General features: G+C 40.0%; 1 protein-coding gene across 1 annotated transcript in view; it reads right to left on the reverse strand.

Moving 5' to 3' along the window:
• Window positions 1–87: 87 nt before the first annotated feature.
• The window catches only part of LOC123492708 (disintegrin and metalloproteinase domain-containing protein 9-like), a 35,331-nt gene continuing 19,298 nt past the window's right edge, over window positions 88–16,120 (reverse strand). Inside the window, exons 3-4 of the mRNA XM_045225491.1 lie at window positions 13,121–13,179; window positions 88–199 (exon numbers count right to left, since the gene is read on the reverse strand). Coding sequence (XP_045081426.1) covers window positions 88–199; window positions 13,121–13,179 — 171 coding nt within the window. The remainder of the gene's footprint in view (window positions 200–13,120; window positions 13,180–16,120) is intronic.

Genomic DNA, 16,120 nt, shown 5'->3' on the forward strand with positions numbered 1-16,120 from the left:
TGTTCCTAATGTTTTGTACACTCACTATATCACATATTTAACAAGGCCATGCATAACTGATGTAGAAACATAGATGGCCGCCTAACCCTAGTGCCCATAGGTTGTCTTAGAAGCAGTCTTACCTGCATTGGAGGTCTGTTTAGTTATTAGAGATCCATCCTTGGCATATGTACACAGTGAAGTCCACAGGAGCAATAGCCTACAAAAACACACATGAGGTTACATCAGTACATAAAAGTCAGGCTGAACGAAATAACCAACGTCATAAAGTCGTTCAAAAACTAATGCCGTAATGGTAAAATTGTAGGACTTGCTTTACCGTAAAATATATATATTGTGGTAGTTAAAACAAACAGTTAATATTTACTTAAAGCAGTTAAATACAGTGCTTTCGGAAAGTATTCAGTCCTGCACACTTTTTCAAAATTGATTAAAATTGTTTTTCCCAGAGATGTTCGATTGGGTTCAAGTCTGGCTCTGCTGGCATCAGGACATTCAAAACTTGTCCTGAAGCCACACCCTGCGTTATCTTTAGGGCTGTCCCCTACCCAAAAACAAAAGATTAGTCACCAAAATCTCTGTTCTTTCAACAAAATCAAGTTGGTGAAATTACATCCTTTTATATTCACTATATTCACCATTGTCTGATTCTTTATGCACATGTCTCCCCTTTCAGCTGTATAAAGAAAAAAAAGACAGCGAGTGACTGTACTATTGCTCGCCGTTGTCTCTCTCTCTCTCTCCTCCATGCTGCAGCGTCCCCACAACATTATTTCGCACGCTGTCCATGTTGCTGAAGATGTAACAGAATCTACAGTATCATAGAGTTCTGTTACTGAAATCCCCTCCATTTGTTAAAAAAACATTCCCTATTCCCTCAACCCTTGCTCTGTTTTACGTACACATGCTATGCGTCATCCGCGTGACAAGCTACTCTCCACAACTATATTAAAGCGTTGGTTATATAATTATTACTCCAAATTTATTCTAAAACATTCGACCAGGATTGTTTCTCCCAGCTTGCCCCCTGGAAATCTTTTTATGTTTTTTTATTGACAGTTATGAAGGAAGCCTGGAGGTTTTTATTCTAGGCGTGATGATACAGTATTTTAACATGTCCAGGTGATAGGGCCACACTATTTTCGAGGCTTGGTTCCCAAGTTTCTAAACCATTTCCTATAGTGTCGTCATAATATTTGAATTGAGGAAGTGTGAGTCATAATCATTAGGATCCATGTGGACTCCTAAATACCCACCCCTTCCGATGTGAGCTAAGACGGTGCAATTGCACTTGCAATGCATTTTAAGGCTATGGATCGTAATACAACTTATAATTTCTAAGAGTTTAGGTCAACTGCTTATGCTTTCGATCTATTAACAGCAAAAGGTTGCATTAAATAGGCTCAATATTTTTACTGATGCATTTGGCAATATTCAATTCAACTTCCAAAACATATAAACAAAAGCATTCACTGTAGAAAGTTATAACTACCCTAGGCCATTCATATAAAAGCTTATCACTGCACCACTTCAATTTATCGAATAATTTAAAAAAATACTGTTTTCTTGCACAAACCGCGAGCAACACCTGTCAAACTCAGACAATTCTCTCAAAACACAGGGATGTCGGTTTGTACCCTGACTAGTATTATCAGAGGACATGGAGTTCCCCCCAAAACAGTAAGTTATTCTGTCTGGAATTGTTACTCTCCTGCCATGTAAAAATTACTGACATGGCAGATTCGGACAGGACTCAAATTACAGATGTGGGTGGGGTGTTGTGCTCTCACACTAATTACATTACACCTCCCCCCTTATCCCTCCTGATAAACACAATAATTACCTATAGCAGGGCGGTGCTTTGCCATTCTGCTGCCATAGGCAAACCTAAAAAAAAATTTAGTCCCAGTAACCAGGAATGATGTTGAAAAGATTCTAAAAGATGTTGAAGTTCAGTTCATTTAAGTTCTGAATTAAATGTGAAAGTAAAGTAATTTATAATTCTATTTTACCAATCAAGGCTGTTCCAGACTTTGATTAGTTTAATTTAGTCTGGACCAAAAACCAATGTCGCGTGGATGTGGAAATCAGGCTGATCTGAGACAAGAAATAAATAAACAAATACTACTACTACTTAGATGCCACCAACGCCTATGCCCAACAATCTAACAGTCCTAATAAATGGGGTCACCTAGTTGTCTTGGCTGTGTGCTTAGGAGGGTTGGAAGGTAACCTGCTCAAGTTTCCTCTGACTATCTCTAGGAAAGAGTCTTGGCGGTTCCAAACTTCTTCCATTTAAAATATGACCACTGTGTTCTTGGGACCTTCAATCCGAGGACATTTGTACCTTTCCCCAATCTGTGCCTCGATAACCGTCTTCTATGGTCAATTTCTTCAACCTAATGGCTTGGTTTTTGCTCTGACATGCACTGTCCAGCTGTGGGACCTATATATAGACAGGTGTGTCCTTTTCCCAAATCTGTCCAATCAATTGAATTTACCACAGGTGGACTCCAATCAAAGTTGAAGAAACATCTCAAGGATGAAGTCAATAAAACGGATCACTTAACTAAATTTCGAGTCTCTCATAGCAAAGGGTCTGAATACTTATGTAAATAAGGTATGTTTTTTATTTTCAATACATTTGCTAGAATGTCTAAAAACCTGTTTTCACTTTGTCATTATGTAAAGTGTGTAGATGAATGGGAAAATTTTTTATTTAATCAATTTTTAGAAGTAAGGCTGTAACATAACAAAATTTGAGTCCATAGGGGGTCGGAGGGTCAAAGTTACATTTAGTAAAATAATTGCTCTGATTACATTACATACTACTATATAACCTCATTACATAACAAAATATAACACAACATGTAGTGTTGGTCCCATGTTTCATAGCTGAAATAAAAGATCACATAAATGTTCCATGCTACAAAAGCTTGTTTCTCTCAAAATGTTATTCACAAATTTATTTACATCACCACTTAGTGAGCATTTTCTTCGTTGCCAAGACAATCCATCCACCTGACGGGTGTGGCTTATCAAAAGCTGATTAAATCAGGCATGATCATTACACAGGTGCACCTTGTGCTAGACAATAAAAGGCCACTAAAATGCTTGAGTTGTCACCATCACAATGCTACAGATGTCTCAAGTTTTCAGGGGCGTGCAATTGGCATGCTGACTGCAGGAATGTCCACCCAGAGCTGTTCCAGAAATCTAATATCAATTTATCTACCATAAGCTCTGTGTTGTGTGGTAGCAGTTTGTTGACTATCAACGTTGTGAACAGAGTGCCGCATGGTGGCAGTGGGGTATGGGCCGCCATAACAACACACAATTACATTCTTTCGATAGGCAATTTGAATGCACAGAATCCGTGTGATCCTAGGTCCTTGTCATGCCAGCATGATAATAACCATCACCTCATGTTTCAGCATGATAATCATTTGTCTGCAAGGATCTTACACAATTCCCTTAAATGTCCCAGTTATTCCATGCCTGCATACTCCACCAACATGTCACCCATTGATCATGTTTGGGTTACTCTGCTCAGCGTGTACAACAGGGTGTTCCAGTTCCCACTCAACCGCACAATTAATGTAAAACATTCCACAATCAACACCTGATCACTCTATCCGATGTGTTTACAGCTGCATAGGCAAATGGTGATCATACTAGATACTGCCTGGTTTTCTATCCACTATTAAGCCAAGGCTTATTTTTTTTTTAAGGTGTCTGCTTGACCAATAGATGCATATCTGTATTCCCAGTTATGTGAAATCCATGATTAGGGCCTAATGAATTCATTTCAATTGTCGATTTCCTTATATCAACTTAACTGAAATTATTTCGTTTATATTTTAGTTCAGTTACTTTATATGGGCAATTATCAAAATACTACACTACTATACTTTTATACACTGAAAAATAAATTTTACTTTTTGATTGTTACCCTTCAATGCAAGTGCTTTATACATTGTTTGGTTAGCGATGTTTCTGTAGCGTTTATGTGATTGCAGCATTTTCTAAACAAATGGCCACTGGCTTGATGCAAATATTCATTATATAATTCTGCCATAGGCATAATCTTAGTATTAATTTAATTGAAAGGTTTTTGGAAGCTTTTTCGTCCTACCAAGGTTATCATTACATCTTGCTAATGTCCATAAAAAAGTGTAGACATATTTCACACTCAATTTCCTGTCCGTTTCAGAATGTGCGAAAATACAATCACTAATGCATTTTGTTTCATGTCTTATGATTAACTTGGCCCTATTCATTAATTTTCTAATAAGTTTCATCCATTTAGTTACTTCTTGAAAGTTAAATTCATTTTTAATATTTTAATTCCTTTATGTCTGATTCCTCTGCATTCTTCACACACCAATTTTATCACTATATACATCGGGAGATTCATTATCTGAAATGCAATTGTTGTTTGCTTTGAGCATGTAGACCGTAAACAATTTATTCTGCTTTCTGGCTATTTTTACTTTATTGCACTAACATAACATTACTAATGCAACAACGATGTTATCCAATGATTTAAAATGCATACATGTTCGCTGTGAATTCTGCACCACACTAATCACTTTGTGGTGAAAAATAACACTGGGTTTTTTTGTTAGCTTTATCAACCTGCGCGTACCCTCTCGTGAAACTGCGTCAAGATTGGTTCTCTCTACCTAGACTGCAGATCCTGTTTCCCTCATATCGGTTCGTTTCACTACATCAATGAAGAGTGTTCTTCTATGGCTATTATTCCATAGAAATTTCTATTAAATTCACCCACAAATTACATCTTGACTTTTAAAGCTTGAGTACTTGCTCTGATAGCTCTGCTAAATGCGTAAGATGTAAATGATAAGTATTTCTTATTGTTTATTGTTTTCCGATTTTAATGCTATAATGTAGTTTGTTAAATACTTAGTGATGTGACGTATTTGTGTGGTGAACCTGTAAAGAGAGATAGTTTGTCCAAATGTATATTTTTTGCTGTTTGGGGGTTTTAACAAAACAAAGTCTTTGCTTTCATAATCTCTATGTATTATTGCCAAATTCAGAGTATAAATGTAGTTTTTCTTCTCCTAAACGTATGATGAAACATACAACGGAGCACTTTCACATCGGTTCGGTGGATGCTAGCTTGTAACACATCACGTCAGGCTTTCACGGCACTATCTTACAGTATCTGCACTATTAAACCCTCCTACTCGAAATCATAATAATTACAACTACTACTACTATATTTTTGAATCAAGCTACAATAGGCAATTCAAAATCGGATGATTTTCCTGTTTGCCCAATCAAAGTTACTGTAGTTATCATCCATAAAAATTATAATTATGTTGTGCTGGGGAGCTGATTCAATGATCATTCGCATCAACTTTTGGCACTACTTTTTGACCTGAGCAGTTGCCCATCCTCCTCAAGCGCCATAACACAGACTCAGACAGCTCACAGCACCCCCCTTGAGGAGCACCTAAAAACCACCGTTAATGGTGATCCTCAATTACGGTGCTTCAATTGGTCGAGGGAAATATGCTCATATGCTGGGCAAGAATTGAAAAGGCTTGTGTGTTCAGGTGCACTTGCAAGTCCACGAAACCCTGCTATTTGCTTTTTACTTCTGAGGAGATAAGCTTACCAATATTAACTCTCCTTGTGCTTCCCATTCAACTATTAGTCATTTATTTAATGCGAGTGTAATTGTGCGTGTTTCTGTGTCTGTCTGTCAGTGTCTATGTTTGTGTGTGTGTGATGAGGCACCAGTAGGCTCACTAGCTTACACTTTAACATGATTGTGTTTGTGTGCCATTCAGAGGGTGTGTGGCTCACTTGTGGGCATCTTTACCCGGTTGTGGGTTCATTCCCACGTGCGCCCATATAAAATGTATCACTCACTACTTAAGTCGCTCTGAATAAGGCGTCCGCTAAATGAAAAATAAAAATACAAATGGGCAGACAAAATGTAAGTGCCTTTGAAGTCTGTTATCCACTCTTTTCAAAACTTCAATGCTGCTGTGTTTTCAAGCTCAACATTTTCCTGTGTGTATCTAAAATAGTAGGAAGCATTGAAGTCAACATGGGCCCAGCATCTCTGTTGAAGCACTTTACACCTTGCCCCGAATTGATGTTCTATGTAAAAAATTTTATAAAAAAGTATGAAAGAATTCGAAGTTAGGATATCCTGCTTCAAGAGTTAGTTGTCAAATTATTTTATGCCGATTATACATTTGTACATAGTTGATAAAGATTTTAAAGAATGCTTTATATGCCTGAATGTTTTAAAGTTGGTCTTGTAGCTTAATTGTGCCCAGATCATACCATTTTGAATAACTACCTCTGTATTCTCATTCAAACTCATTTTAAAATGGTAAATAGTTCAATAAGTATATATAGTATTAACAATCTTTTGACAAGCAATCTAAATAGGGCCAGTCCGAACATCTCAATGTTGGTTTGGAGTTTATAGCTTAAACATTCCCTTTTTTGCCATTAAATCCGTTGTATCCATGCAACAGCACCTGAACATGTGTTGTTTATAATATTTTCATCCTCTAAACTCCAACAAACGGCTGTAACATATGATTGGTAGTAAATAATTATGTTCGGATTCCAGATTTCAATAGCAGAGAAGTAGACCAAGATGCCATAACCTCAAATGCTGGAAAAGTTGTCAAAATTTCAGTTGAAAAACTAAACTGTTAACACGGTTACTAAAAACAGTTGATTGGTAGAAGATCTGTTTTTTTTCCATTTCAGATTTGAATAGCAGAGAAGTAGAGGAAGAATTCACCCACTAACCTTTTGTCTAATGGTGTGTTCGTAAATTCACTCTGGCCATCTACTCCGATTTCAGAGCACTCTCATCTGACTGTGCCAGAGCGCAGAATAAATGATACATTTACGAACGCTCACACCCGTTGAATATTGCCGGTGTCAGTAAACGTCGGCAAAAAAGTGTCATTAACTTGTTGCCAGCAGCACAGTTACAGTCACCAACGCTCTGGATAACAAGCTCAGCTAGGGCGAGTAAAATGGTCAGACTGAGGTGAGGTGTTCTGGAAGTAGCTAGCAAGCTAGCCAATGTTAGCCAGTTAGCTTGGGTGCGCGACTGCTGTTGTGAGGTAAGAACGCTCAGATTAACACTACTCCTCGGCGAGAGCGTCCAGTGTGCACTCTGAAAGCTCAGAGAGCGCACTGGCACTCCAGATTGAATTAAGTTAAGTAAAGTAGCTGATCTGTGTCAAAAGTTGCATTGTTGCATTTACAGTGAATGGAATGTGGCAAGTCATTATGTCACAATGGGCCCTTTAGAATGTTGAGGAAATCCCATGAAAGTGGATGCCAAAAAGGACAAAAAGTTAAATAGTTTAAAAAGTATGAATGGTATCAAAAAACAGAATTCATTTTTCAACATTTTGTTACGTTAAAGCCCTATTCTAAAATGGATTAAATAAAAACAAATCCTCATAATACACAATACCCCATAATGACAAAGCGAAGAGAGGTTTTTAGAAATGTTTGCAAATGTATTAAAAATTTTAAAACAAATACCTTATTTACATTAGTATTCAGACCTTTTGCTATACTCGAATTAGCTCGGTGCATCCTGTTTCCTTGATCATCTTGAATTTTCTACAACTTGAGTTGGATCCCTGTAGTAAATTAAATTGATTACTGATTTGAACACACCTGTCTTTGGTCCCACGTTGACAGTGCATTCAAGCCAAAACCAAGCCTTGAGGTCGTTTCTAAGCTCTGAGACATTTTGTTCCACGATCTGGGGTGCCAAAACATTTTTGCAGCATTGAAGGTCCCCAAAAACACAGTGGCCTCCATCATTCCTTGAATGGATGAGGTTTGGAACCACCAAGACTCTTCCTAGAGCTGGCTGCTCGACCAAGCTGAGCAGATCGGGGGGAAAAGGGTTCTTGGTCAGGGGTACCAGAACTGATTCCACTCCTGACAGAGCTCTAAGTTCCTCTGTGAGATGGGAGACCTCCCTCCATCTCTGCAGCACCCCCCCAATCAGCCTTCTCAGTAAAAATGCACAAGACAGCCCGCTTGGAGTTTGCCAAAGGCACCTAAAGGACTCTCAGACCTGCAGAACAAGATTCTCTGGTCTGATGAACCAATTGAACTCTTTGGCCTAAATGCCAAGCGTCCGCGTCTGGAAGAAACCTGGCACCATCCCTACGGTGAAGCATGTGGTGTGGGGATGTTTTTCCGCGGCAGGGACTGGGAGACTAGTCAATTGAAAAAAAACAGAGCAAAGTACAGATGAACCTGCCCCAGGGCGGGAAGGTTCACCTTCCAACTGCCCCTAGCACCCAGCCAAACATGCAGGATAGCTCGGACATGTCTTTGAATGCTCCTTGTGTGGCCCAGCCAGAGCCCAACTTAACCTGATCGAACTTCTCTGATACCTAAATGCTGTGCAGCGCCTCCCCATCCAACCTGACAAAGACTGAGACAGTCTGCATAGAATGGGAGAAACTCCCCAAATACAGGTGTGCCAAGCTTGTAGTGTCATACCCATGAAGATTCGAGGCTGTAATCGCTGCCAAAAGGTGCTTCAACAAAGTACTGAGTAAATGGTCTGAATACTTATGTAAATGTGATATTTCATTGTTTCATTTTTAATAAATGTGCAAACATTTCTAAAAACCTGTTTTTGCTTTGTCATTATGGGGTATTGTGTGTTGATTGAAGGATTTATTTTTTATTTAATACTTTTTAGAATAAGGCTGTAACGTAACAAAATGTGGAAAAAGTCAAGGGTTCTGAATATTTTCTGAATGCACCAAGTCGTTTTTTGGGGTATCTGTACTTGACTATTTATATTTTTGGCTACTTTTACTTCACTACATTCCTAAAGAAAATAATGCACTCTTAACTCCATACATGTTCCCCCTGACACCCAAAAGTACTCGTTACATTTGGAATGCTTAGCAGGACTGGAAAATTGTCCAATTCACACATATCCCTGGTCATCTCTACTGCCTCTGATCTGGTAGACTCACTAAACACAAATGCTTCATAAATTATGTCTGAGTGTTGGAGTGTGCCCCTGGCTATCCATAAAATGTAAAAAATAAAAAATAAAGATTTTGAAATGATTTATACTTTTACTTTTGATACTTAAGTAGATTTGAGCAATTACATTTACTTTTGGATACTTAATTATATTTAAAACCAAATACTTTTAGACTTACTCAAGTAGTATTTTATTGGGTGACTCACTTTTACTTGAGTCATTTTCTATTAAAAGGTATCTTAACTTTTACTCAAGTATGACAATTGGGGATCCATCTGCACGTTTTAAAGTTTGAACAGCATTTCTAGCTTAAATGGTTTAAGAGGAGTAGTGTTGTAAAGAATAAGTATAATAATACAAAGTTTGAAATAATTGACAATATTTCAAGTGTGGCTGTCAGAAGTATGACAAAGATTTAAACTGGGAAGTTTGCTGTTGCAAGTCCCATTAATTCAAAAGGTTAAGGAGTATCACACAGTGATATGATAACTATTGCTTCAAGTGCTCACGCTGCTAAGTCAATCAGTGAAGTATTATTGTTTCGGCTCTCCTGTTGAGTTAGGGGCATAGAAGGTGTCATAAAAAACATTTAGTTACAAACAAGGCTCCACTGCTTACTCAGCTCAGGAGGACACTGAGGACAGGCAGGCGAAAGGTCGATTTCTCCCGACTCATCCCGACTGTCACTTGGCTCAGCGCAGTGTTATTTTGGCTCATTCTGGGCTGATAATGATTAATTCACAGCAGGGCCCTCTCTCTTTCTCTCTCTCAGAGTCTGAGGCAGTTAGGCTGTGCTGCAGAGGATAAGTTAGGCAGTGAGTGACTCACGAGCACTATACAGCAAGTATAGTCCGAACACTAGGCTATTGATGAAAAAAAAAACGATTTAATCCATTTTAGAATAAGGCTGTAACGTAACAAAATGTGGAAAAGGTTAAGGGGTCTGAACACTTTCCGAATGCACTGTAATACAGACAAGGCAACTTAGACTATGGAGGGTTTTACGATCCAATATAAAGAGAAAGATGGAATGTCCACTCAACGTTATACAGCTAGCAAATGTAATGTTTTATAAACGTCATGGAACCATCTTAGAGATCATATCTGCACTTCTCCAGAAATAGCATTGCATTTGAGCCATGTACATTCTCACCATAAACCCATGGGCGGTGAATCTTTCTAATAAGTTTGGTTTTTAATCAAATTAAAACGAAAAACAAAATCACAGTTTTTTTAAACAAACAACATTTCTAAATAGGATCGGGTCAGAAGCCTGATATCCTAAACCGCTTCTCTCGTTCCATGGCAGTGTGTGCACATGTAGGCAGGCCTAAATGTCTTTACGCAGAACATTCACACGTCTATACAAAATATTAGGCAACCTGTCAATTGTATCGTTACCTATGTGCGAGGCAGATTAAATATATATATATCTGCCGTTGATATGCCTTTGTAGGAGGACTGAATAGTTTGGAGGAACCGCGTCTTTGGTAATCGGACGAGTGGCACTCATTGAAAATGGGGATGGATAGCCTACTTGAACAAGCAAAATGCAGGTACAGTACTGTATGTGAATAATGAAAAAGCATGAGGGCAAAAACCTCCAAAATATTTCAAAAACCCCTTTATTCATAGGCTACTTTTGGCTAATGACCAGGATAAAAAGATGCACCTATGTGATGCTGCTAAACCAGCCTTGGTTAAAGGGAGGGTAGGGTATGCTTGGTTTTTAATCAATTTAAATGAAAAGCTATCGTTTTTTAAATATTTCTAAATACGAGATTCAACGGCACATCTCTCCTTCCATGGGCACTGTGCGTTATGGCTGGATAGGCTGCGCTTCTGCACTCAAAATCCATGTCATTATCAACTCTGTTACCGTTAAGACCAGATTTTTGTGGGTCTTAAAACTTTCCCATTAGCGCAGCATGAAATTGTCACTTTTGCACTTGTTTTTAAGGACACACTTCAAATATTGTCACCCCTCCCACCTCAGCGCAATAGCAGCAAATGTGTGAGAACTCTGTTCTCATTTAACGCCATCTGTAACGTCTGGCCATGTCCTTGGCTGACAACATCTGAGCTGACTAACTCAGTCCCTTAAGGGAGTAGTGTTAACAACTGGAAAACATCAACTCTGCATGTCTCTGTCGAAGCACACAATTTCGGGAAAACCTCAAGTTTGCCGTGGGGCCAGCTCTTCAAAAGACAAACTACAAGTGTACCTTTGGATTCCGATATCACTATGAGGAAAGCATCACTGTATCTTCAACAGACCAGTAGTAGAGCACTGTGCGTCTTAGCCACGCAGTGTGCAGTATGACATGGCATAATGGACCTAGCCACAGCCCAGCCTAACGCTGCTTCATTTGGGGGCAGCTCTGCAACTTTTATAAATGAAACAGAAATGCTGCGGTGTGTATTTAATTGCTACATAAACCATTCCCTTTGAAAGGTCTACTGGGCTGCAGGCCGAGTTGCCCACGCGTAGGGCCTTGCAATCTGCCTCATCCCTGGCCAGGAACAACCTGTCACGATCACGTCACTGATGGGTATGGTCATTACTTCACCTTGCCTTCTAGATAAGCTAGGTCGAATTTGACATATTGCTTATACTAACTAACTAAGAGAGAAACACAACAGAACAGTGGCAGAGAGCCTCTGACCAGAATATTGGCCGCCAAATTCTGTTCATTTTCCGACAAATCCTACATGCGGGGGATTGGGGGCTAGAGGTAGATTGGAATTCAGTGTGTGATACTGCTATACTAAAGCCCTGCCAATAATCATCAGCATGCCCGTTGTTAAAGATATGTAAGGGACACCATGACATTTAATCACATTAGATCAGATACACAACGTCTACAAGTAGGCTTGGGCTGTATACCGGGGTAATTGGAAATAGCCACTGGAAGGTTTTTCAATACATTCAAAACTATTTATTTGAAGTTTTTTTTAATAAATTGTAATATTTGTAGCTACTTTTTAAGTAAATACCTGCAGTCAACTTGTGCAATATGTTAGGAGATAAAGAAGATTGCGTTCTTCATTTCACCTGTCACATTATTTGTTATTATGAAGCTTATTGGTAGTACCCAGTCACGTGGTGTTTGTTTACAAGCACAGAACGACAAGACCGGAGCCTTGTGAGTCACTCACTGTTGTGCAGCATTCACTAGCTGTTCGAGTTAGAGTATGGAATTCCCAACTAAATGTTTGCCAGTTATATATCTTATACCTAATAAGTTAACTGTCTAAAATATGCTAAATGCTCTGCAGTTGTGCATTTGGTTTGCTAATTTAGTAGCTAGTTAGCGATCTAGCTAAGTGGTTAGTTTCTTCCAAACTTATTTTGGTAACAACAGAGAATCCCCTCCTGGATCAAGAGCCTTGCTGTCTAATATTTGTTTTGTGCGTGCTGCAAACTGTGTAGCACTTTTTAGTTACTTGTATATACTTGTAACTTAATGAGCTGGGATGTCTGTCCTGCAAATACTTGGGTCAAAAGCTATATAAAATGTACGCAAAGTGCTCTGTAGTATTTAGTTAGCATTCTCTATTGGATTTGTACTTGTTAGCATTGCTAACCTTTGGATTACAGAGGATCAGTGGGGTTTGAAAATAGCGCCCCTTGTGTTCAGTGCCGGTATTAACGAATATCCCGGTATGGTACAAGGTCGGTATGAAGGTATGACAATCTGGATACCGCCCAAGCCTATCTACAAGATAAGACAAAGGAGAACATTTTTGTTTACTGCATGATTCCATATGTGTTATTTCATAGTTTTGATGTTTTCACTACTCGAAACGTTGACCATGACTCAAGGGGTAGATAGGGGACTGTTGACTACTCACCAAAATGTCCTCCGGAGTCCCTACAGTGTATGTTAATGTTAATACTGTTGTATGTCCCATGTAGCTCAGTTGGTAGAGCATGGCGCTTGCAACGCCAGGGTTGTGGGTTCGATTCCCACGGGGGACCAGTATGAAAATGTATGCACTCACTAACTGTAAGTCGCTCTGGATAAGAGAGTCTGCTAAATGACTAAAATGTAAACATGGGAGGGCAATACTTACTCATTCTTCTCCAGGACAACGACGTGCTCCTTTCCCATGGCACTGATGATATAGGACACCTGTAAAAGCAAAGAGAACTGGGGTCATTTCATTGCTGGGTTTAGAGGGACAAACATAGCGGAGTGGCAGGGTAACTCAGTAATTGGGTGTATTCATTAGTGCACACCGTAACAAAACATTTTGCAATGAGAAAGGCGCTGCAACGAAAACAAGCATTTCTTATCGGAAACGTTCAGGCTAGTACCTCCCTGTTTCAGGCCGTTTGGTTCCTAGTGAATACACACAGTACTTAGGTGTGTAACCAACAGACCCCAGAGGAATGAAAGCAAGCAAGTAGTACTGGGATGCCTGTCGATGTAGAAACATGGGCCAAATGACTCACCAATCAATGCAAACCAAATAAAAGCAAGGCCAAAGCTATTTGTAGATGTCTTCAAGATGCTGTCAAGATGCTGTCACTCCTGAGTGGCGCAGTGGTCTAAGGCACTGCATCGCAGTGCTAACTGTGCCACTAGAGATCCTGGTTCGAATCCAGGCTCTGTCGCAGCCGGCAGCGACCGGGAGACTCATGGGCGGCGCACAATTGGCCCACGTCGTCCAGGGTAGGGGGGAATGGCCGGCAGGGATGTAGCTCAGTTGATAGAGCATGGCGTTTGCAACGCCAGGTTGTGGGTTCGATTCCCACGGGGGGCCAGTATAAAAAGATATGTATTCACTAACTGTAAGTCGCTCTGGATAAGAGCGTCTGCTAAATCACTAAAATGTAAATGTAATTGAAGCAGAGAAAATAGAAGGCTGGCTGGCCAGTCAGTGTCCTCGGTCTGGAGTCTGAATCTCTTACTAGCTTAAATGGTGTTTAGCCTAAAGGACATTGGCGACTATGTGTTGTGAAACCCTGTGAAGTGACAAACTTGACCCAGTTATTCCAGTGAATCAGAATCACTCACTTTCATTGATGCACAAACCCTCGAGTTGCATTTGAAGGCTGAAAAAAAGTAAACACTGGTCATCTTGAATGATCCAACAATTTAATTGATATTTTAGAATAAACAGCGTTTTGGTCAATAGACCTTCATCAGGGTTTCCCAAATGGCACCCCATCCCCATTTCCTACATAGTGCACTACTTTTGACCAGGGCCCATAGGGCTGCACCCAAACGTAGTGTACTGTATAGGGAATAGGGTGTCATTTGGGAAGCAGACTCAGAGGTGTGACACATGGATGAACTGTGTAATTGTGCCACTAGTCTCTGACCTTAATCCTAACATTAGGAGGCTGCAGAGAGGAGAGATCAGTTGTGACTGGAGGTAATACAGCAGATTAGTTAGTTTAGTTCCGCTGAAGCCAGTCAGTGCAAGCGTGTGGGTGTGCGCGCGTGCAAGTGTGTGCTTGTCTGAGTGAGTGAGAGAATTAGTGACAAAAACAGATCTTTCCTTGTTGACAGAGGAGGTAGATGATATGAGGTTGGGGGTAGGGGACAGATAAAGACTAGGGCCAGGTCTGCAGCTGTCCACTCTGATTCACTGGGCTGGCATTTACTCCAGAAAACGCCATCTATCCCAATGACAGGGGAAAAGCCCTCGTTTGTTTGTGCCATATAGCAGGTATGACACGGGGTGGAGGCTAACCACAGGCGTTGGCGCTTTTTCACAGACTCCTCCTACCCCCCCTAGTGTGCGGGCATCTGTTTCTCACAGATGGTTCCTGTGGCATATCCGCAGCACCGCTGGAGGGAGAAGTTTTGGGATAGGCTAGAGGTGCTCTGGACTAGAGTTCTAGATGCTGTCATTTCCCTTCAGCCATTTTGAGGCTGACTGACATTCCCCTAGCACAAATTTGATTGGTTACATACAAGTGTTTAGCAGATGTTATTGCGGGTGTAGCGAAATGCTTGTGTTTCTAGCTCCGACAGTGCCGTAATAGCTAACAATTTCACAACATATATCCAATACACACAAATCTAAGCAAAGCAATTAAAAATATATAAATAAATATATGGAGGAGCAATGTTAGAGCGGCATAGACTAAGATACAGTAGTGGTCCTCTGTAGCTCAATTGGTAGAGCATGGCGCTTGTAACGCCAGGGTAGTGGGTTCGATCCCCGGGACCACCCATACGTAAAAATGTATGCACACATGCCTGTAAGTCGCTTTGGATAAAAGCATCTGCTAAATGGCATATTATTATTATAGAATAGTATAGAATACAGTATATACAGTTGAAGTAGGAAGTTTACATACACCTTAGCCAAATACATTTAAACTCAGGTTTTTCACAATTCCCAACATTTAATCCTAGTAAACATTCCTTGTCTTAGGTCAGTTAGGTTCACCACTTTATTTTAAGAATGTGAAATGTCAGAATAATAGTGGAGAGAATGATTTATTTCAGCTTTTATTTATTTCATCACATTCCCAGTGGGTCAGAGGTTTACATACACTCAATTAGTATTTGGTAGCATTGCCTTTAAATTGTTTATCTTGGGTCAAACATTTCGGGTAGCCACAATAAGTTGGGTGAATTTTGGCCCATTCCTCCTGACAGCGCTGGTGTAACTGAGTCAGGTTTGTAGACCTCCTTGCTCGCACATGCTTTTTCAGTTCTGCCCACACAATTTCTATAGGATTGAAGTCAGGGCTTTGTGATGGCCACTTCAATACCTTGACTGTTAAGCCATTTTGCCACAACTTTGGAAGTATGCTTGGGGTCATTGTCCATTTGGAAGACCCATTTGCGACCAAGCTTTAACTTCCTGACTGATGTCTTGAGATGTTGCTTCAATATATTCACATAATTTTCCTTCCTCATGATGCCTCATGATGTGGTCCTCTGTAGCTCAGCTGGTAGAGCACGGCGCTTGTAACGCTAAGGTAGTGGGTTCGATCCCTGGGACCACCCATACACAAAAAATAAAAAATGTATACACGTAAGTCGCTTTGGATAAAAGCGTCTGCTAAATGGCATATTATTGTTATTATGCCATCTATTTTGTGAAGTG

The sequence above is a fragment of the Coregonus clupeaformis genome, chromosome 16 (assembly GCF_020615455.1).
Source record: "Coregonus clupeaformis isolate EN_2021a chromosome 16, ASM2061545v1, whole genome shotgun sequence".
Taxonomy (NCBI): domain Eukaryota; kingdom Metazoa; phylum Chordata; class Actinopteri; order Salmoniformes; family Salmonidae; genus Coregonus; species Coregonus clupeaformis.